At 44.5% G+C, this 21,231-nt stretch overlaps 2 protein-coding genes and 1 non-coding gene across 4 annotated transcripts in view; 1 reads left to right on the top strand and 2 right to left on the bottom strand.

The window, feature by feature from the left end:
• SNX5 (sorting nexin 5) overlaps nucleotides 1–21,231 on the bottom strand; it is a 1,173,556-nt gene that overhangs the window by 193,911 nt on the left and 958,414 nt on the right. The window lies entirely within an intron of this gene.
• KAT14 (lysine acetyltransferase 14) overlaps nucleotides 1–21,231 on the top strand; it is a 41,321-nt gene that overhangs the window by 13,401 nt on the left and 6,689 nt on the right. The window contains exons 5-8 of the mRNA XM_049774330.1: nucleotides 4,593–5,009; nucleotides 6,029–6,594; nucleotides 18,507–18,643; nucleotides 20,335–20,510. Coding sequence (XP_049630287.1) covers nucleotides 4,593–5,009; nucleotides 6,029–6,594; nucleotides 18,507–18,643; nucleotides 20,335–20,510 — 1,296 coding nt within the window. The remainder of the gene's footprint in view (nucleotides 1–4,592; nucleotides 5,010–6,028; nucleotides 6,595–18,506; nucleotides 18,644–20,334; nucleotides 20,511–21,231) is intronic.
• Nucleotides 3,914–4,020, bottom strand: LOC126013092 (U6 spliceosomal RNA). The gene has a single exon (XR_007497425.1). It is a non-coding gene; the product is annotated as a U6 spliceosomal RNA (small nuclear RNA).

Below are 21,231 nucleotides of genomic sequence, written 5' to 3'. Positions count from 1 at the left end.
ATCATGTAATAGCTGTGTCTGAGGTGCTTTCCTGGGCTGGAGACTAGTACAGAGGGGAAGGTACTTGCTCTTTATGCAGCCGACCAGGTTCAATTTCCAGTATCCCATACGGTTCATGAATACCACTAGGATTCCTGAGTGCAAAGTAACAGATGTAACCCCTTAATATTACCAAGTGTGGCCTCAAAAGAAACCCAAAAAAGTTGTATTTTCCTGACCGAAGCCCAGTAGGTCTGAATTTAGGAATTAATTGGACTTTTTCAGACATAGTTCATTTGTTTCTTTGTAGATCCTCTGCTGGGCAAGTTCATTTGTTCAGTGTTTTACTAGGGACTGTGCATCTCAAGGCTGCTTTCAGCAGAGCTTGATTTGGATGGTGTTGGCAGCTATTAGGGCTTTCCCTGGGGGTGCTGGGGACTGCGGAGGCCACTCATGGTACTCAGGGCTGCTGCATGGTGCTGGGGATCAAACCCTGGGCTCTGTACTTTCTGGGAAAGCACTCTACTACATGAGGGATTTTTCTGGCCCCTCAGCAAATTTATTGTGACCTATTTTCTGTATGCAGTAAATATGTTTTATGCAAAAAATATTTTACCATTTCCCAATCAATCTAAAATACTGGATAAAATCAAGATCAAAACATTTAATCAGGGGCTGCAGCAATAGCACAGCAGGTAGGGCTTTTGCCTTGCATGTAGCCAATCAGGTTTGATTCCTACATCACATATGATCCCTTGAGCCTGCCAGTAGTGATTTCTGAGCACAGGGCCAGGAGTAATCCCCGAGTGCTGCTGGGTGTGACCCCAAAACAAACAAACAAGCAGAAGAGGGACCGGAGAGATAGCATGGAGGTAGGGCATTTGCCTTGCATGCAAAAGGATGGTGGTTCGAATCCCAGCATTCCATATGATCCCCCGTACCTGCCAGGAGCGATTTCTGAGCTTATAGCCAGGAGGAACCCCTGAGTGCTGCTGGCCCCCCCCCCCAAAAAAAAACCAAAAAAAAAAAAAGAGGAAGAAAAGAATATTTGATTATTTTATAATCAGTTTTATTACTTTGATATATAAAGAGACTATTTTCTTTTTTTTTTTTTTTTTTTTTTTTGATTTTTGGGCCACACCCGGTAATGCTCAGGGGTTACTCCTGGTTATGTGCTCAGAAGTTGCTCCTGGCTTGGGGGACCATATGGGACACCGGGGATCGAACCGCGGTCCGTCCAAGGCTAGTGCAGGCAAGGCAGGCACCTTACCTCTAGCGCCACTGCCCGGCCCCTATTTTCTTTTTTTTTTTTTTTTTTTTTGGTTTTTGGGCCACACCCGGTAACGCTCAGGGGTTACTCCTGGCTATGCTCTCAGAAGTTGCTCCTGGCTTGGGGGACCATATGGGACACCGGGGGATCGAACCACGGTCTGTCCAAGGCTAGCGCAGGCAAGGCAGGCACCTTACCTTTAGCGCCACCGCCCGGCCCCATAAAGAGACTATTTTCAATACAATTTTGTTTTTAAGCTTCTATTATAGGAAATTTTCAATGTACACAAATGTGTATGAGGCAAGATTATGGTTCCACACAGTGAAGTTCTAGAATCTCATTTCCCTGTGCCTCTTCCAGTTATTTACCTCTTCCCACCAGAGATTAGTCAGAAGCAAATCCAGAGACCAATGTTCATCCTTTGCAGTTTTTCTTTTTTGATGGTGCCAAGGACCAAACCTTGGGCCTTACACATGTAAGGCAGATATATTGCTGCAGGGCCACATCCCAGGCAATAATTTCTTCATTTTTCATGAGAAGTGGGAGTGAACCACACTTAGCCAGGGGTCACTCTTGGTAGTGTTTGGGCCACTATGATACTTGGGATCAAGCCCACCACGCTCACAGCATGAAAAGTATAAATGAGCTCCAGTCCACTAAGCTATATTTTTGGCACCAACATTTTTTCTTAAATTATGGGGCCAACCCTGTACTGTATATTTTTGATTTGATCCCTGGCACTTCATATGCCCTCCCGAGTCCCAACAAGGGTGATCCCTGAGCACAGAACCAAGAGTCAAACCCGGGCAGAGCCTGGTATGACATTTCCCCCAATTTTTAGTAAAAATCTCAGAGATATAGGGAATTTTTTGTAACCTGAACAGAAAGTTATAATTATTCTATAAAAATTAAGCAATAGAGAGCTAGAGATGTTTTGGTTATTTCTACCAATTTTTTTCTTACTTTGTTTTTTATTTTTATTTCCTTTGGGAGCCATACCTAGTAGTACTTGGAGGCTACTTTGAACTCTGCTCATGGATTGCTTCTGGCAGTAACTTGGGAGAACCACATGGTTCTGGAGAGGCAAGCCTGACTTCCCCTTGTTCGTATCACTCTGCCTTTTAAGCTATTCCTCTGGCCCCTTCTGTCACTATCTAGTTGCAATTTTTTTTTTTTTTTTTTTTTTGGTTTTTGGGTCACACCCAGTGGTGCTCAGGGGTCACTCCTGGCTGTCTGCTCAGAAATAGCTCCTGGCAGGCATGGGGGACCATATGGGACACCGGGATTCGAACCAACCACCTTTGGTCCTGGATCGGCTGCTTGCAAGGCAAACACCGCTGTGCTATCTCTCTGGGCCCTATCTAGTTGCATTTAACTGAAATTTTTTGTTACAACTTTAATCCAACAGTTGTACACATTTGTGTTGTTGTATTAAGAAGCATCTACAGCCAAAAAAAATTTTATGCTACCAAAATACTCTCCCAAAGACTCAGGCTAAAATTTATGCATTGCTAAAAAGGCACCAAAATATCCATTAACATATTTCCTCTCTTCTAGTTAAGGTATGTACAAATATTAATTAGGGCATTCACTAAAAGTTTCTATATAATGACAACACAGTAGGGAGGGTGTTTGCCTTACACACAGTTGATCTGCGTTTAATCTCTGGCATCCCATATGGTCCCCAGAGCCTGCCAGGAGTGATTTTTGAATGCATAGCCAGGGGTAACCTTTGAGCACTGCTAGTTGTGCCCCCCCCCCCCCCCCCGTAAAACAAAACTAAAAAAACCAATTTTCTCTATAATGAATTTGGTAATGCATTCACAATAATAAATCACAAGAAAACAGTTTTTAGGGCGGAAGAAATAGAACATCGGCAGGATGTTTGCTTTGCACGCAGCCAACCCAGGAGACGGTGGTTCGATTCTCGACATCCCTGAACCTGCCGTGGGCAATTTCTTTCTTTCTTTCTTTCTTTCTTTCTTTCTTTCTTTCTTTCTTTCTTTCTTTCTTTCTTTCTTTCTTTCTTTCTTTCTTTCTTTCTTTCTTTCTTTCTTTCTTTCTTTCTTTCTTTCTTTCTTTCTTTCTTTCTTTCTTTCTTTCTTTCTTTCTTTCTTTCTTTCTTTCTTTCTTTCTTTCTTTTTTTTTTTGGTTTTTGGGCCACACCCTGTGACACTCAGGGGTTACTCCTGGCTATGCGCTCAGAAGTTGCTCCTGGCTTCTTGGGGGACCATATGGGACGCCGGGGGATCGAACCGCGGTCCATCCTAGGCTAGCGCAGGCAAGGCAGGCACCTTACCTCCAGCGCCACCGCCCGGCCCCTCTTTCTTTCTTTCTTTCTTTCTTTCTTTCTTTCTTTCTTTCTTTCTTTCTTTCTTTCTTTCTTTCTTTCTTTCTTTCTTTCTTTCTTTCTTTCTTTCTTTCTTCCTTCCTTCCTTCCTTCCTTCCTTCCTTCCTTCCTTCCTCTCTTCCTTCCTCTCTTCCTTTCTCTCTTTCTTTCTCTCTTTCTCTCTTTCTTTCTTTCTCTCTTTCTTTCTTCTTTCTCTCTCTCTTTCTTTCTTTCTTTCTTTCTCTCTCTCTCTCTCTCTCTCTCTTTCTTTCTTTCTTTCTTTCTTTCTTTCTTTCTTTCTTTCTTTCTTTCTTTCTTTCTTTCTTTCTTTCTTTCTTTTTATGGAACGCTTCACAAATTTGCATGTCATCCTTGTGCAGGGGCCATGCTAATCTTCTCTGTATCATTCCAGTTTTAGTATATGTGCTGCCAAAGCGAGCACGCCATGGCGATTTCTGAGTGCAGAGCCAGGAGTAGCCCCTGAGCGCTGCTGGGTGTGATTCCCCCACCCAAAAAAAAAAAAAAAGCCACAGTTTTCCTTGAGCATTGCCTGGCGTTGCCATGTAGCTCCCTGAGCACTTTTGGGGGTAACATCTCAGTACCTTCCCTCAAAAGAAACAAAAGTTGGAGTCCAAGCGGTGGCATAGAGGTAGGGCATTTGCCTTGCATGTGGCTGACCTAGGATGGACTGCAGTTTGATCCCCCAGCATCCCATATGGTCTTTGAGCATCATTGAGTGTGGCCCTCCTGAAAAATAAAATAAAATAAAATAAAACAACGATGAAAAGAAAGAAAAGTTGAAAATGTTTGTTTTTATTTCAGGGGAGGGTCTTAGGGGTTTGTTTTTGTTTTGTTTTAAGCCATACCCTGTTATGCTTGGGCTTAGTTCTACAGGGCTACCAGGGATCATTTCAGGTGCATTCGAGGTAAAAGCAAAGCCCTGCCTGCTGAATTATGTCTTTGGCCCTGAAAAATGCTCTAGAAATGGGAGATATTTGTTCTTTTCTCACACAGCCTCCAAGCCAAGTTTGGACCCCATCATTACTGTGGAGGGACTTAGAAAGCGGGCGAGTCGGAACCCTGTGGAGTCTGCCATGGAGTTAAAAGAGAAAAGGTCTCGGACCCAGGAAGCCAAAGACATCCGGCGAGCTCAGAAGGAAGCGGCAGGCTTTCTGGACCGGAGCACATCTTCCACCCCGGTCAAGTTCATCAGCCGTAGCCGCCGGCCCGATTCTGTACTCGAGAAAGGGGAAATCATTGACTTTTCTTCACTGAGCTCCTCCGACAGAACCCCGCTGACCAGCCCATCTCCTTCTCCCTCTCTGGACTTCTCAGCCCCTGGCACCCCAGCCTCGCACTCTGCCACACCCAGCTTGCTCTCAGAAGCAGACCTGATCCCCGACGTAATGCCTCCACAAGCCTTGTTCCATGGTAAAGCTTAACCTTTTCCTTGGTCCAAGCCATAGTACCTCAGGGAGGATGCCCGCCTTGCTCAGGGCAGGTGTGGGTTCCATCCTGTGCATCCTATTTGGTCCCACCAGAAGTAAGTCATGAGCTCAGAGCCAGGAGTAAGCCCTGAGCACATCCAACAAAGGCCCCCCAAAGAAGAATAATCAATCAAAAGGTTTAGGGGCCGGAGAGATAGCACAGCAGTGTTTGCCTTGCAAGCAGCTGATCCAGGACCTAAGGTGGTTGGCTCGAATCCCGGTGTCCTATATGGTCTCCCACGTGCCTGCCAGGAGCTATTTCTGAGCAGATAGCCAGGAGTAACCCCTGAGTGCCGCTGGGTGTGGCCCAAAAACCAAAAAAAAAAAAAAAAAAAGGTTTAACCTTTCTTGATTTTGGGCCACATCTAACTGTGCTCAGGGCATATTCCTGGCTCTGTGCTCAGAGATTACATCTGGGTGGATTTGGGACCTTATGTGGGGACATGATTGAACTCAATAAACCAATGCAATCCAGCACCCTGCCCACTCTACTATGGCTCCTGCCCAAGACTTAACCTTTCTTGGGTCTTTTTAGTTTTAGGTTTTTTGGGGTTTTTTTGGCCACACCCGGTGATGCCTGGTTATGCACTCAGAAATTGCTCCTGGCTTGGGGGAACCATATGGGACTCCAGGGGATCGAACTTCTGTTCATCCTAGGTCAACTGCATGCAAGGCAAATGCCCTACTGCTGTGCGACTGCTCAGGCCCCTGGTCTTTTTAGTTTAATTTAGTTTCATTTTGGAGCCACACCCAGCAGTGTTCAGGACTTACATCCTGTTCTGCACTCAAGGGTTAGCCTAGATACTCATAATTATATGGGGTGCTGAGGATCATAATCCAGACTGGGTGCATGCAGGGCAAGCATCTTCACCCCTGTGCAATCTCTCCAGCCTCCTGGGTGTCTTTTTTTTAAGTCTGAGCTGGCACTTGGTGAATGACTACATTGCTTTCTCCTCCATCCAGATGACGATGAGATGGAAGGTGACGGAGTCATAGACCCAGGGATGGAATATATCCCACCCTCAGTGGGGTCCACCATGCTGGGGACAGGAATTGGAGGCCGTAAGAAGGTGAGAGCCCCAGAGCAGATCAAACAGGAAGTAGAGAGTGAGGAGGAGAAACCCGATGGGATGGACATCGACAGCGAAGACTCGGACTCCAATACGTCCCTGCAGACAAGGCCTCGAGATAAGAGGAAGGCCCAGCTGGAGAAGGATAGGAAACCCAAGGGGCCCAAGTACTCAGCTGTGAGTATCTATGAGGAGAAACTGCTTCTGAAGAGGCTGGAGGCTTGTCCCAGTGCCGTGGCCATGACCCCAGAAGCTCGTAGACTGAAGCGGAAGCTGATCGTCAGACAAGCCAAACGGGACCGAGGATTGCCCCTTTTTGACCTAGATCAGGTGGTCAATGCTGCACTCCTGTTGGTGGATGGGTTCTACGGAGCCAAGGAAGGAGCAGCCCGGCTTCCCCCAGGGCAGGCCACCTACAGGACAACGTGTCAGGATTTCAGAATCCTCGACCGGTACCAGGTGAGTATTGGCACATGCTGTCAAACTCCACTGGGGCAGGTGGGCCACCATGAGCTGGGTAAAACTTAACTTTTTCCTTGGCCCAAGCCATAGTCCCCTGGGGAAGGTGCTGGCCTTGCTCAGGACAGGCCTCGGTTCCATCTTGTGCATCCCATTTGGTCACCTGAGTGTTGAAGGCACACAGCATACCAAAGACTGCCTTGAGGAATTCAAAGACGTGCAAACTTGTAATTAGAAGATAATGTACAGAGAATCAGTAACAGGATCCATGCAAGGCCAGAGTTAGGATCTTCAGTAGAATTCAAACAAATCAATGCTCTGTGGGCAGTGACTTTCCCTCAACTACTAGCTTTAACCTCCTTGCAACAGGAAAGAAAGTCTTCTTCCAGAGCCGTAGAGATAGCATGGAGGTAAAGCGTTTGCCTTGCATGCAGAAGGATGGTGTTTCAAATCCCGGCATCCCATATGGTCCCCAGAGCCTGCCAGGAGCAATTTCTGAGCATAGAGCCCGAAGTAACCCCTGAGCACTGCCGGGTGTGACCCAAAAACAAAACAAAACAAAAAAAGAAAGTCTTCTTCCATGACTGTATTTTTTTGTTTGTTTGTTTTTGTTTTTTTTTTTGTAGTTACTATATATTAAAATAGCCTTTCATTGGTTTGCTAACCTAATGATTCTTGGGTTAAATCAGGAGGTTTTGTTGGCATTGCCTTGATGACAGGTAAGGTTAAACATTTTTCATGTTTCCTAGCTGTTGCTTTCTGTGAATTGCTATTTGAAGTATTGGTTTATTTTTCTATCCCATTTGAAAAGTTGGAGGCTCTTTGTTTTCTTGCCAACATTCTGATATTCTGGGTATACCTTATAAAGGTTTTTTTCTTTCACTGGTAGTTGATATGTGGACCTCAGCAAAAGAAAAATTTGAAACTCTCTTTGTGTTTTGGAAAGTCTTCTTAATTTCCCATTTCCTATTTTCTCTGTTTTTTTTGTTTGTTTGTTTGTTTTTGTTTTTGTTTTAATTTTAGAATAGTCCTGTTATTTCTCAATTAGGCTCTTGCCACCATTGTTTTTTTTTTTGTTTGTTTGTTTGGTTGGTTTTTGGGCTACACCTGGCATTGCTCAGGGGTTACTCCTGGCTGTCTGCTCAGAAATAGCTCCTGGCAGGCACAGGGGACCATATGGGATACCGGGATTCGAACCAACCACCTTTGGTCCTGGATCTGCTGCTTGCAAGGCAAACATTGCTGTGCTATCTTTCTGGGCCCGACACCATTGTGTTTTTTTTTTTTTTTTCATTTTGTTTTGTTTTTGTGTTTTGGGCCACACCCAGCTGCACTCAGGTGTTATTCCTGACTAACTGCTCAGAAATTCCTCCTGGCAGGCACGGGGGACCATATGGAATGCTGGGATTCGAACCACTTTTGCTCCTGGGTTGGCCGCTTGCAAGGCAAACACCCTACCACTGTGCTATCTCTCTGGCCCCAACCATTGCTTGTTGATTTCCAATCCATAGACTAGTTATTCTGGCCACTGGGCCATTGGTGTTTAGTGTGTGCTTCAGTTGCCTTACTGGAAAATTGAATCTTCTGCTTCCTGCCTTTCTTCTTTATCTCTCTGCAGGTTGATTTATTTATCCCCATTTTAGTGTATTTCTACCTGAGTTGCTTTTGGAAGAAAACTATATTTGGGTTTGAGATCTCTGGTCTCTGGTCTGCACAAAAGTTGGATTTGGGGAGGAAGTAAGCATCTTATGGAACTACATCTTTTATTTGTTTTTTTTTTTTTTTTTTATGGGGGCTGCACATGGAGGTGCTCAGGGGTTACTCCTGGCTCTACACTCAGAAATCGCTCCTGACAGGCTCGGGGGACCATATAGAATGCTGGGGATTGAACCCAGGTTTGTCCCAGTCAGCCATGTGCATCCTGGGACAGCTGTGTGCAAGGCAAATACCTTGCCACTGTGCTCTCACTCTGGCACCAGAACTGTATCATTTTAACAAATTTATAACATAGGCCAATAGCACAGGTGCATTTGTTTATTCTTTGTGCTTTCTTTTCTGAGTTATCTGTTCAGAACTACTCTTTTCCCTCTAAGAACTACTTTAGCTTTGATTTACAATATTTAAAGTGATATGAAAAAAAATAAAATAATATGATTGGGGGGGGTTTGGGTCACACCCAGCGGCACTCAGGTTAGTCCTGGCTCTGTGCTCAGAAATCGCTCCTGGCAGGCACAGGGGACCATATGGGATACCAGGATTTGAACCACCTCATCAGTACTTAACATTTTGTCATTTTTATCTTTTTCTTTTTGGTTTTTGGTTTTTGGGTCACACCAGGCAGTGCTCAGGGGTTACTCCTGGCTCTGCGCTCAGAAATTGTTCCTGGCAGGCTCGGAGGACCATCTAGGATGCCAGGAATTGAACCAGGGTCTGTCCTGTGTTGGCCGCTTGCAAGGCAAACACCCTACCACTGTCCTATTTCTCTGGCCCTCTCATTGTTTTTTTTTTTTTTTTTGCTTTTTTTGCTTTTTGGGTCACACCCGGCAGCGCTCAGGGGTTACTCCTGGCTCTATGCTCAGAAATCGCTTCTGGCAGGCAGGGGACCATATGAGATGCCAGGATTCAAACCACTGTCCTTCGGCAGGCAAGGCAAAAGCCTTACATCCATGCTATCTCTCCAGCCCCTCACTTTTTCTCTTTAACCATAGTAATATAGGTCTGTTGTTTTGACTTTCTTTTCTTTTCTTTTTTTTCTTTCTTTCTTTTTTTTTTTTTTTATTTTTGGGTCACACCTGGCAGTGCTCAGGGGTCACTCCTGGCTCAACGCTCAGAAATTGCTCCAGGCAGGCTCAAGGGACCATATGGGATGCCGTGATTCGAACCACCGACCTTCTGCATGAAAGGCAAACGCCTTACTTCCATGCTATCTCTCTGGCCCCATTGACTTTCTTTTCTTTCAGAGATATGGGAATTTCTCTTTCAACCTTAGTTTAATTAATTTATATTATGATCAAGGAAAACATGTTGATTGTTCTTTTTTTTTTTTTTTTTGGTCTTTGGGTCACACCCAGCAGCACTTGGGGGTTACTCTACTCCTGGCTCTACGCTCAGAAATTGCTCTTGGCAGGCTTGGGGGACCATGTGGGATGCCAGGATTCGAACCATCGACCTCTGCATGCAAGGCAAACGCCTTACCTCCATGCTATCTCTTTGGCCCCCAGATTCTCTGTTCTAAAGAAAGGTGTATGTTCAACTTTATAAATCATAATTTAAAATACATATTTTTTTTTGTTTCATTTTGGATTGGACTGAACCTGGTGGTGCTTGAGGCTGTCCCTATACTACCCAGTGTGCTGGCCTGTGTTCCAACCCTTTAGCCATCTCCCTCACCTGCTTTTCTCTGTTTTTAATAAATGATCATGTGGGTTTCCTTCAAAACAACAACAACAAAAAAAAAGGAGCTAATTTTGGGTCCTTTTATCTGCCTTTTCATCATCTTTGTTGTTATTTACATCCATGTTTCCCATCCTATGGACTACCAGGATTTGCCAACGGGTAAAAATCACATAAACAGGGTCCTAGAATAAGACTGGGGTGCCATCTGGAGGGACAGTTGGGCTACTGGAAAGAAACAAGCTTGGAAGGGGGCAACAGTGGGAAATCCACCGCTCACTTTACTGGTATTTAACGTCACCAAATGTGTTTACTCACTCGTACTTCCCCTTGTCTCTTCCTAATTTCTTTTCTTTCTCCTTTTTTGTAGGGTTGTAGATTGAATCCAAGCCATATATTATGTAAGTGCCTTATGTAAGTTAGTGCCCTGTCACTGAGACACATCCCTGGCTCTTAAGATTAATTTCATGTTGAGCTCTTTTCTATTAATAGTTCATTAAAATCTGATCTTTGAAAGCTTCTCTTACAAAAATTATTTGCATTCTACTCTTGCATTTAAGTATTAGCACAACTAGATAAAACATTGCCATCATATATCCCCTTCCTCCGCTCCCTATTTTGGAGTTTTGCTCCTGAGAGCCTCCATGGCGATCTCATTTTTGTTCCCTGGTAGAAAGTCTCTGACCTTCGATCCGTGTGCTCATTGGAACTGGGTTTTTTTTTCCCCCTCTCAATTCTCTTGCTTGGCCACTCTACTCTTTCCATCAGAGGCATGTTAGATGCTCTTTCTCCTTTATCATCTCCCTTGTTCTTTAGTTTCCCAGGTCTTTAAGCACTGTATAATTCTGGTTTTTCCACATGCCCTTACCAGTACTTGTTAATACTTGTCTTTTTCATGATGGTCATTTTGGTGGAGTCAAGTACTAACTCATTGTAGTTTTCATTGGCATTTCCCTGATGGTTATGTTTTGTGATTTTTAAGTGTTCTTGTGTTTAGTAAATTAATTCTCTTCCAGTGCACTTTTTTTTTTTTTTTGGAGTGGGGGTCACACCCAGCAACACTCAGGGGCTACTCCTATTCCTGGCTCTGTATTCAGAAGTCAGGCTCGGGGGGACCATATGGGATTCCGGGATTCGAGCCACCATCTGTTCTGATTCGGCTATATGCTAGGCAAACACCCATCACTGTGCTATCTCTCTGGCCCTTCCTGTGCACTTTTAACTTATTATTCTTTTTATGTTATTGTCTTGCATTTTAAATGCCTTTTTTTTTTTGTCTGTACGTTTTGTTCTCAAGAATCACTCCTAGTGGATTCGGGGGACTATATGTGGTGCCAGGGATTGGACCCTTCTCAGCCATGTGCATGGATAATGCTCTACCCACTGTACTATCATTCTACCTCAAATCTGTTAGTTTCATCAGCTGTCTTTGCTTGGAGCCTGACTTCTTGACTGTCCCTCCAACCTACCCCTGAGTGGGTCTTATAAACTGGGAGGCTTTGGGATCAACCATGTTTTTATTCTCATCTTTCTCTATAGTTGACCATTTCATCATTCAGGGAAGTTTCTTTTTTCTATTTTTTTAAAAATATATTTCTTATTTAAGTAACAGGATCATAGTTGGGTTACAGTCACAAACAGAACACCCCCCTTCACCAGTGTAACATTCCCCCCTCCCCTCTTCCCATCCCCTGCCTGTATTCGAGACAGGCATTCTACTACAGTTATTTGTTTTTAAGTTCAGTGAATTGTATTTTTTTTTCCTTAAAGGATAAGAGTAAAAAAATATAGTAAACGTGTGGTAGTGGCAATTGCCGTTGTTTGCATAAGTCCAGAAAAATATGGGGAAAATGAAAAAAAGGCCTTGGCCTGATTACAATAAGGCCTCACCCCAGAAGTTTATTGGCATAAGACCGACTCTGGGTTCCAGGCATACCAGTCTGTCCAACCCGAGTCATTCTCCGTGGTCCCGGTGAAACTTTTTCACACTTTAGCTGTTGTTGGTATCAGGTTCTTATATTTAAAGATTCTGGATTCTGTGCATTTCTTTCATCCATGTCAGGCTGATGTGCAGCATCCTCTAGTTTCAGCATACCATTAAATGCGGAGCAATCTGCCCTGCAAGCAGGCTATTGCTGAGCCGTCTGGGTGTTGAGAGCACTCTTTGGAGTAAGTCAATGCCAAAGCAGTGGTAGTTCTTCCCTGGTAGAGGCTTGGATCCTGGTAATGTTATAAACAATTGTGGTTGTTTTCATAGATGGTATCCATTGTTCAGGTGTGTGTGGGTGATGCCCATTCTTCTGAGGCCTAAGCCAAATTATTATGCCAATGTTCAGGGTATAAGGCCTAATTGCATTACCAAATTTGTGTTCCCATCTCTATTAGATAAGAACTTGTTTGCATATGTATTATTTTCCCATTTTAATGTGCCTATGCAAAAGAGAAGCAATGCCACAAGATATTGTTGGTGCCTCTGGGGGCCGATGAATAAAGTCCAACATTCCCCGTAAGTTGGTTCAAACATGAAATCTATGCAGAGATACTCTTCTACCAGTATTGCTTATAAAACAGATCTCAAAGGGGGAAAATCAAACAATCAAATAACAAGACCAGTGGGCAAAATTGTCACTATATGACGATGTTCGAAAAAAGTTATAGATGTTAAGGAAATACATCTGAGATATACAAAGGAGATACACGTGCCCCTTTTATGTTTTAGAAATAGTCAAGAGGGAGGGTGTTGGGGCCGGGGAGGTGACGCTAGAGGTAAGGTGTCTGCCTTGCAAGCGCTAGCCAATGAAGGACCGGGGTTCCATCCCCTGGCGTCCCATATGGTCCCCCCAAGCCAGAGGCAATATCTGAGCGCTTAGCCAGGAGTAACCCCTGAGCATCAAATGGGTGTGTCCCGAAAAACCAAAAAAAAAAAAAAAAAAAAGAGGGAGGGTGTTGTTTCTGAGACACCACTTTGGTCTGATTTGGACAAGCGAAGAGCACATGGAGTCATGTCCTCCCCGTGTTGCTTGCTGAAGCTTCCGACTCCCAGAGAGGCATTTGCTTGCTAATTGCTGGAAGTTGGAAGTTCACTAGTCCCCTCCCAGCCCCTTGCAGGAAAGAGGAAGCTTGGGGTTTCCTTTAAATTGCTCCTGGCTGGAACCCACTTGCTGGGACCCTGAGCAAGTGTCCAGGAATAATTTTGGGGACTGGGAGGAAGGAGAGAGAAGGCTGTGGAGGGCAGCCAAGGCTGCATCTTCAGGGAAGTTTCTTGACCTCTCAGCCCACTGTGATTTTTCCTCGCTTCTGCTGTTACTGCCCAGGGTTATGGAATGTTCAGAGTGATTCTGATGGTATCTCTCAACCTCCAGACTCTAGCACTGCTCTGATATTTCCCCTCTAGCTAAGACTTGAAAGCAGAGTTGGTTGGTAGCATTTTACCTACAAGTGGCCTAATCAGGAAATTCTTTGCTCCCCCACCCCACATCTAATCTCATTCCTATTTGGGGGGCAAAGCCTTTATCTATACTAGAACCTTCCTTTACTCTCTAGACGATGCTCTGTGCCTCTTTTGTACCTGGCTCAATGTCCACTTCTTCTGTGCCCCTCCTACTCCGCTTTTTTGTTTTTATAAATTAACTTTATTTAAACACTGTGGTCACAAGGTTGTTCATAATACAATTTGTTTGTTTTCAGTTACAAATTGTTTATGATTGAGTTTCAGTCAATCATGAAGATTGTCATGCAATGTACATTTTCATTTTCAGTGCACTGTTTCCTGCCACCAGTGTCCCCAGCTTCCCAGGATCCCACCCTCCTCCCTGTTTGAGGCAGACATTCTCTCATACCCACCCCTCTTTTCCCTTTTAGACACTGTAGTTTACAATATTGTTACTGAAGGGGTATTGTTCTTAACAATTTTATTTCCTCTCAGCAACCAGTTCTTGTTCAAAGTGATCATTTCCAACTCTCATTGTCATGGTGGTTTCTTCTGTACCCTAATTGCACTCCCCTTCTATTTGTGGTAAGCTTCTTACCAGGGTCTGATCTTCCTGGCCCTCAACTCTGCTCTCTCAGGATAGTATCACTATACTATCTATTTTTTTATGATCATTCTATGTCATATTCATCCACGTATAAGCAAATTTCATGACCTCTTTTTCCCTAACAGCTGCGTCGTATTCCATTGTGTAGATGTACCACAGTTTTTTAGCTACTTATTTGTTGTCAAGCACTCGGGTTATTTCCAGGTTTTGACTATTGTGAATAGTGCTGCAATGAACATAGGACTGCAGAGATCTTTTCCACATTGTGTTATTGGGCTCCTGGGATATAGTCCTAGGAGTGGTATTGCTGGATCATATGGAAGTTCAATTTAGTGTTTTGAAGAAAGTCCATATTATTTCCTAGTTTTTCATTCAGCCTCTCGACTCCATCTTCTCTCCTCCCACTTACACCACCATCCAGTTTGGTTGTGGGGAATGGGTCCAGATGTCTACCGAATGTCCCATTTTGTCTAGAAGTTTAAAGGAACTTATAAAAAAACATGGAAACATTTGGGCCGAAGCAGTGGCGCTAGAGGTAAGGCATCTATCTGCCTTGCAAGTGCTAGCCTAGGATGGATCATGGTTCAATCCCCCAGCATTCCATATGGTCCCCCCAAGCCAGGAACGATTTCTGAGCACATAGCCAGGAGTAACCCCTGAGCATCATGGGTATGGCCAAAAAAAAACCCTCCAAAAAACAGAAACATGGAAACATTTGATGTTGGGACCCTCTCCCCCATCTCTCACCCCTGTCTCATCCCCATTTTGTCACACTCAAGGTGAGGACTCCTGTACACCAAGCATTAGTCTAGCTAGGGCAATTGTTGGGAGTCAAGACTGTAAAACATCTAAGGATTTGGGCCCGGAGAGATAGCACAGTGGTGTTTGCCTTGCAAGCAGCCGATCCAGGACCAAAGGTGGTTGGTTCAAATCCCGGTGTCCCATATGGTCCCCCGTGCCTGCCAGGAGCGATTTCTTAGCAGACAGCCAGGAGTAACCCCTGAGCGCCGCCGGGTGTGACCCAAAAACCAAAAACAAACAAACAAAAAAAAACCAAAAAAAACATCTAAGGATTTAGTGAGGCTGCTGGTCGGGGAGGGAGGTGACAGAACCAATTTCCTCAACGAACAGAAATACTGTTACAAAGAGGACACTGAGGAATGCAGACCTAAGGAGGGCGACACCACTTCAGATAGTTACATATAATATTATGTGGAAGTGACCTGAGGTTTTAGTCCTGATCCACAGGGAGGAACCAGGCAGAAGGGGTTCAGGGCAGAAGGCCCAACAGCCGCAGGGAATATGGTCTATGAGGTTGGAATGCAGCGATGATGGAAAAACGGAGGGAGAAGATGAAGCCCAAAGAGGTCACAGGGCCAAATTCTGCAGGTCCTGGGAAAGGAGAGCGAATGACCTCCACATGGAGGAGTTTTAAGGAAGGAAAGCAAAGCATTGGTGGAGTTGTTTTCTAGGAAGAATCTGTTCAATGTGGAGAGTGGGTTACCTGGTGGGTAGCGAGCCTGAGGGAGGCAGGCCAAGGTGGTCTGAGCAGAAGTGAGGGCAGGTTAGGCAGTGAGGGCAGTGGACATGAATAGGAGTTTCTGATAGTATCTAAAGAATTCCTTAGAACTAACCTTGCAGCATTAACTAAATAGTCTTTCGATTTGGTGGCTGTTTCAACGATCTGTTGTTATGTTGCAAACTGCCCCAAACTAAAGGCCTTAAAATTAATCATTATTTCTCATTTCTTCTGTTTCTCTGGAAGGACTCACCTTAACTGTGTGGTTCTGAAGTCTGTGTGCAGAGACTCACATGTAAGGCTCCTTTATGTTGAGAGGTGATGGGAACTGGAGGGACCAGAGAGCCAGTCTTGCCCCAGACTCCAGGCCTCTTGCCTTCAGTATTCTCTCTGGGCCTTATAGATGTGGGACCTGAGAAATGAAGGCTGCAGATCTGGACCTTGCCATCTTCCCCAATGGTTACTTCTGCCCTTTTCTTTTTTTCTTTTTTTTTTTTTTTTGGTTTTTGGGCCACACCCGGTGATGCTCAGGGGTTACTCCTGGCTATGCGCTCAGAAGTCGCTCCTGGCTTGGGGGACCATATGGGACGCCGGGGGATCGAACCGCGGTCTGTCCAAGGCTAGCGCAGGCAAGGCAGGCACTTTACCTCTTGCGCCACCTCCCGGCCCCTTCTTTTTTTCTTTTTTCCTTTTTTATTTTATTTATTTATTTATTTATTTTTTTGGTTACATCTGGTTGCGCTCAGGGGTTACTCCTGGTTCTACGCTCAAAAATCGCTCGTAGCAGGCTTGGGAGACCATATGGGATGCTGGGACTCAAACCACCGTCTTCTGCATGCAAGGCAAACGCACTACCTCTAGGCTATTTCTCTGGCCTTTTATTTGTTTTTGTTTTTGTTTTGGGGCCACACCCAGTGACACTCAGAAGTTACTCCTGGTTATGCGCTCAGAAATCGCTCCTGGCCTGGGGGATTATGTGGGACACCAAGGACCAGGGGATTAAACCCTGGTCCGTCCTAGGTCAGCCGCGTGCAAGGCAAACACCCTATATCGCTCCAGCTCCTTTTGCCCTTTTCTGATGGTTTGAAGTTGGCCCAGGCCCATCCAGGTTAGAGGAAAGAAAATGAAGTGGCTTTTGATGCAAGGGGCCCCTGGTTGCTTTGGGCCTAGGAAGAAGGGTGGTCATATTTGGAAGTCCTATCCCATAGCACAGAAATTCACTTGGAAACCTGTTTTAAAAGTCCTGGGGAAATGTCCAAGGACATTTGAAAGTTTTGGTGTCTAGTTTGGGGGATAGTAAAGAGAGCAACTTATCAAGGAGAAAATGTATTGCTCCTAGTTGTTTTCTAGGCCAAGAGCTGACTGGCTCTCAAAAACAACTCAAGTTTCTAAACTTCATCCAACTCTTGGCAAGCTACTTTACAAGTGCGCCTTTTAATCTTCTGTCTGAGTTCTTGGCTATAAAACCCTAATTGCACCTGCTCTGTTACTACATGACTAAAGGCCCTGGAGCAGAAGAATGAATTTCCCCAGTTCTGCTCTCAGAGCAAAACCTCCAGTTTTGTGAATATGTTCACTCCCCCAAAACAAAGGCTACCTTCCCAATTATGCGCTGTAGAGACTTTTTAGGATCTCTTGGAGGAATGCTAAGCTATATCAGTCCTGTTTTTTTTTTTTTCTCAAAATTATGCATTGGAATAGAGATATGTAAGAGGAACCAGAACAATAGTACAATGGATAGCACATTTGCCTTGCACACTGCCTACCCATGTTTGATCCCTGGCACCCCATATGATCCCCTGAGCACTGCCAGGGGTGACTTCTGAGCACAGAGCCAGAAGTAAGTTCTGAGTGCCACCAGGTGTGGCTGAGAGAGAGAATCCATATATAGATACAACTGTAGATGTAGCTGCTAGAGAAACTATTCACCTTGCATAAGGTTGGTTTGATTTCTTTTTTTGTTTGTTTGTTTGTTTTTTGTTTGTTTGTTTTTGGGTCACACCCGGCGGGTGCTCAGGGGTTACTCCTGGCTGTCTGCTCAGAAATAGCTCCTGGCAGGCACGGGGGACCATATGGGACACTGGGATTCAAACCAACCACCTTTGGTCCTGGATCGGCTGCTTGCAAGGCAAACACCGCTGTGCTATCTCTCCGGGCCCTGGTTTGATTTCTGACACAGCAAAAACAAAATAAAACAAAACATCAGGACTGGAGAGATAGCACTGTGGTAAGGCATTTGTCTTGCACACAGCAGATCTAAGACAGATGGTGGTTTGAATCCCAGGATCCCACATGGTCCCCTGTGCCTGCCAGGAGCAATTTCTGAGTGCAGAGTCAGGAGTAACCCCTGAGCACCACCAGGTGTAACCCATTTACATAGAAATACAGCAATAACTGGTCCCACTGGTTTTCTGGAAAACAATAATTACTGAAAAAATGACCCCCTGGGTATGTCGCTTGCTTGGTACTAGTGCTCAGTAATATTTGTTGAATGACTTCATATGCTCACAGACTGTTTTGGCTGGGCTCCTGTGCACAGAGCATGCAGACTCCAGTCCTTTAAGCTACCCCTTGGCCCTCTAATACGTATTTATACAAAGATTCACCGTAACATAGGTATTGAAAACTAGTGCTTTCCAAGTAAGCAGTATAAAAAAATGGACTTTCTGGGAACTGAATAAAGAGAGAGAGAGAGCTCAGTTGGCTGACCACAGGCTTTGCATGTAGGGGCCCAGGTTCATCTTCAGTTCCAAAGAGTCCCTTAGCAAACCCAGACAAGACCCTGAATCATTGCCCCTGCTGCTGGGTGTGGCTTCCAAACATCCATATATCCACCCATACATACAAAAAAGAAAGCTCTGATGTAAAGAATACCCTAAGTGCTAGATGCCTATGTAGGAGTTAAAATCCATCCTTGAAGTAAGTTTGTTTCTCTATAGCTAATGTTTCTATCTTTCTCTTAGACTGCTTTACCTTCCAGGAAAGGATTTCGGCATCAGACCACTAAGTTTTTGTATCGTTTGGTGGGGTCAGAAGATTTGGCTGTGGACCAGAGCATTGTCAGCCCATACACCTCCCGGATCCTGAAGCCTTACATCAGGTACTCAGAGAAGAGCTGTGGGTGCAAGTGTGGTTTGCTGTTATGGGATGAACAAATACCAACACCAGTGACAGGTTTTGGTAGGGATTAGTCTGCTACCAGTACCAGTTTCATTGGTACTTTTCTTTGTGAAAAGAATGGCTCTTTGAAAGAAGTGTAACATTGAACTCTTAGGCAATTGTAATATTTGTTAAGTTTTAATTTTTCTTGTTTTTTTTTTTTTTGTTTGTTTATGGGTCACACCCAGCAGTGCTTAGGGGTTACTCCTGGCTCTACGATCAGAAATTGCTCCTGACAGGCTCGGGGAACCATATGGGATGCTAGGATTTGAACCACTGTCCTTCTGCATGCAAGGCAAATTACCTACCTCCATGCTATCCAGCCCCCTGATTTTTCTTTTTATTTTATTTCTGCCTTCTCTTTTTTTTTGAGGGAGCACACTTGACAAGGCTCAGGGGTTACTTCTGGTTCTGCACTCAGAAATCACACCTGGCAGGCTGGGGGACCATCTGGAATGCCAGGGATCAAACCTGGGTCAGCTTTATGCAAGGCAAATGCTCTCTTGGCTTTGCTATTACTCCAGCCACAGCATTTTCTCTTTTGCACAGATATTCTCCCCTATTCAATCTGGTTGCCACAGAGACAGACTGAAAGAGCTCAAGTTTTTTTTTTGTTTTTTTTTTTTTTTTTTTTGGTTTTTGGGCCACACCCGGCGATGCTCAGGGGTTACTCCTGGCTGTCTGCTCAGAAATAGCTCCTGGCAGGCACGGGGGACCATATGGACACCGGGATTTGAACCAACCACCTTTGGTCCTGGATCGGCTGCTTGCAAGGCAAATGCCACTGTGCTATCTCTCCGGGCCCAAGTTTTTTTTTTTTTTAAACCTTACCTTTTCATCCTGTACAAAAGAACAACAGCAAATTGTTCCAGGTCTATCAGCCTGTTGTAATCTGAAAGCCATACAAAAATTAGTAATCTTTGGGCCAGAGAGATAGCACAACACTAGGGCATTTGCCTTGCATGCAGCCAACCTGGGATGAATCCAGGTTTGATTCCTGGCATCCCATATGGTTCCCTGAGCCTGCCAGGGGCAATTTCTGAGTGAAGATGCAGGAGTAACCTCTGAGCCCCACCAAGTGTGGCCCTAAAACCAAAAAAAAAAAAAAAAAAGTAATCTGTGAAATGGAACATGGAAGAGATCTTAGTCCAGCCTGCCTCTGGGCTGATGCACTTTGTAGGGTAGATACTGACGATACCAAGCAGACTGGAGGGCCTGGAGTGTTATGTTCACTGTGGCTCCATTGGCTATTCAATGCTGTAATTCCATGGTCACATGGTTTTCTTTGCCCAGTGCAGCCTTCCCAATGGGCCATCCTGTTCTCATCTCTCTTAGCTCTGTGGTTTCCCAGAGGCCCTGCAGATTGGATCCTCTCCAGTGCAGCCTCACCACCAATCTGTAGAGTTCCTGGCAAGGCCCAGGAAAATTCCACCCAAATCTATTGAATATATTATAAAGGTCATGCCAGGAAAGGATTGAAACTGTTACAAACATGGCCCCAACAAAGGGGTAACATATATGAGTGAAAAATTTCAGGCAGATCTGAGCATGTGTGTATGTGTCTGGAACGTGTAGAAATCCTACTGGGTGTTTATCATGACTTGCATTCGTTTATTCTCTGTGGTCTTGGAGGCGTGACTATGAAACGAAGCCACCCAAATTGCAGCTCCTGTCACAGATCCGTTCCCACCTGTACAAGAATGACCTTCACTGGACGCCAGAGCCTGAGGCACCTCTCGACTACTGCTATGTTCGGCCAAATCACATCCCTACGATAAACTCTATGTGTCAGGAGTTTTTCTGGCCGGGTATGTTTTCCTTTTCCGAACTGGGCAGATTGGTTTTCTGTAGTGTTCATTGTTTAAGTGGCATTTGTTATTTGACCTTAAGTCTCTATCTATTCATATGATTTTGTTTCATTTGTCTCTACTAAAACTTTTCAGCGTAAAATCTTTTTTCCCTAAGATGAAGAAGTCAGTTTCTCTTCTCTGCTTGTCTCTATTTCCAGAGTAAATGATTCATCCTGTTTTTCTTCTACCTATGTTTAGATCCCAGGTAATGTATAACAAAGATAAACTGACTGGTAGCTTGAGAATGTTTGGATACTTTAGATTTTCCTCAGTAATTCTGAATGCTTGTTAAATTTTCTGTTCTTTAGAGCGTATTAGCTCAGTTAAAACAAACAAGTACTAGGGGCAGAGAGATAGAACAGGTGGCAAGGAACTTACCTTACTTGTAGCTGACCCCACACAGCTCAAATCCGCACTAGGTACCACATATGGGCCTTCAAGTACCAATAAAGTTCACTCTTGAGCACAGAGCCAAGATTTCTGAATAGCACTGGATGTGCCCCAAAACCCAGAAACAAATAAAAACCACCAGATACTGGGTCTGAGAGATAAGTTAATAGGCTAAGTATATGCTTTGCATGCAGGAGGCCCAGCTTCATTCTAAGGTATCACAACTCCCAGAGCACTAGATGTAGCCCAAATTATCCCCATCCTTTAAGTTAGGAAAAATAAAAATGCC

This window comes from Suncus etruscus, chromosome 6, assembly GCF_024139225.1.
Source record: "Suncus etruscus isolate mSunEtr1 chromosome 6, mSunEtr1.pri.cur, whole genome shotgun sequence".
Taxonomy (NCBI): domain Eukaryota; kingdom Metazoa; phylum Chordata; class Mammalia; order Eulipotyphla; family Soricidae; genus Suncus; species Suncus etruscus.
The sequence above is the reverse complement of the archived record's forward strand: the minus strand, read 5'-3'. Positions and strand labels throughout refer to the sequence as shown.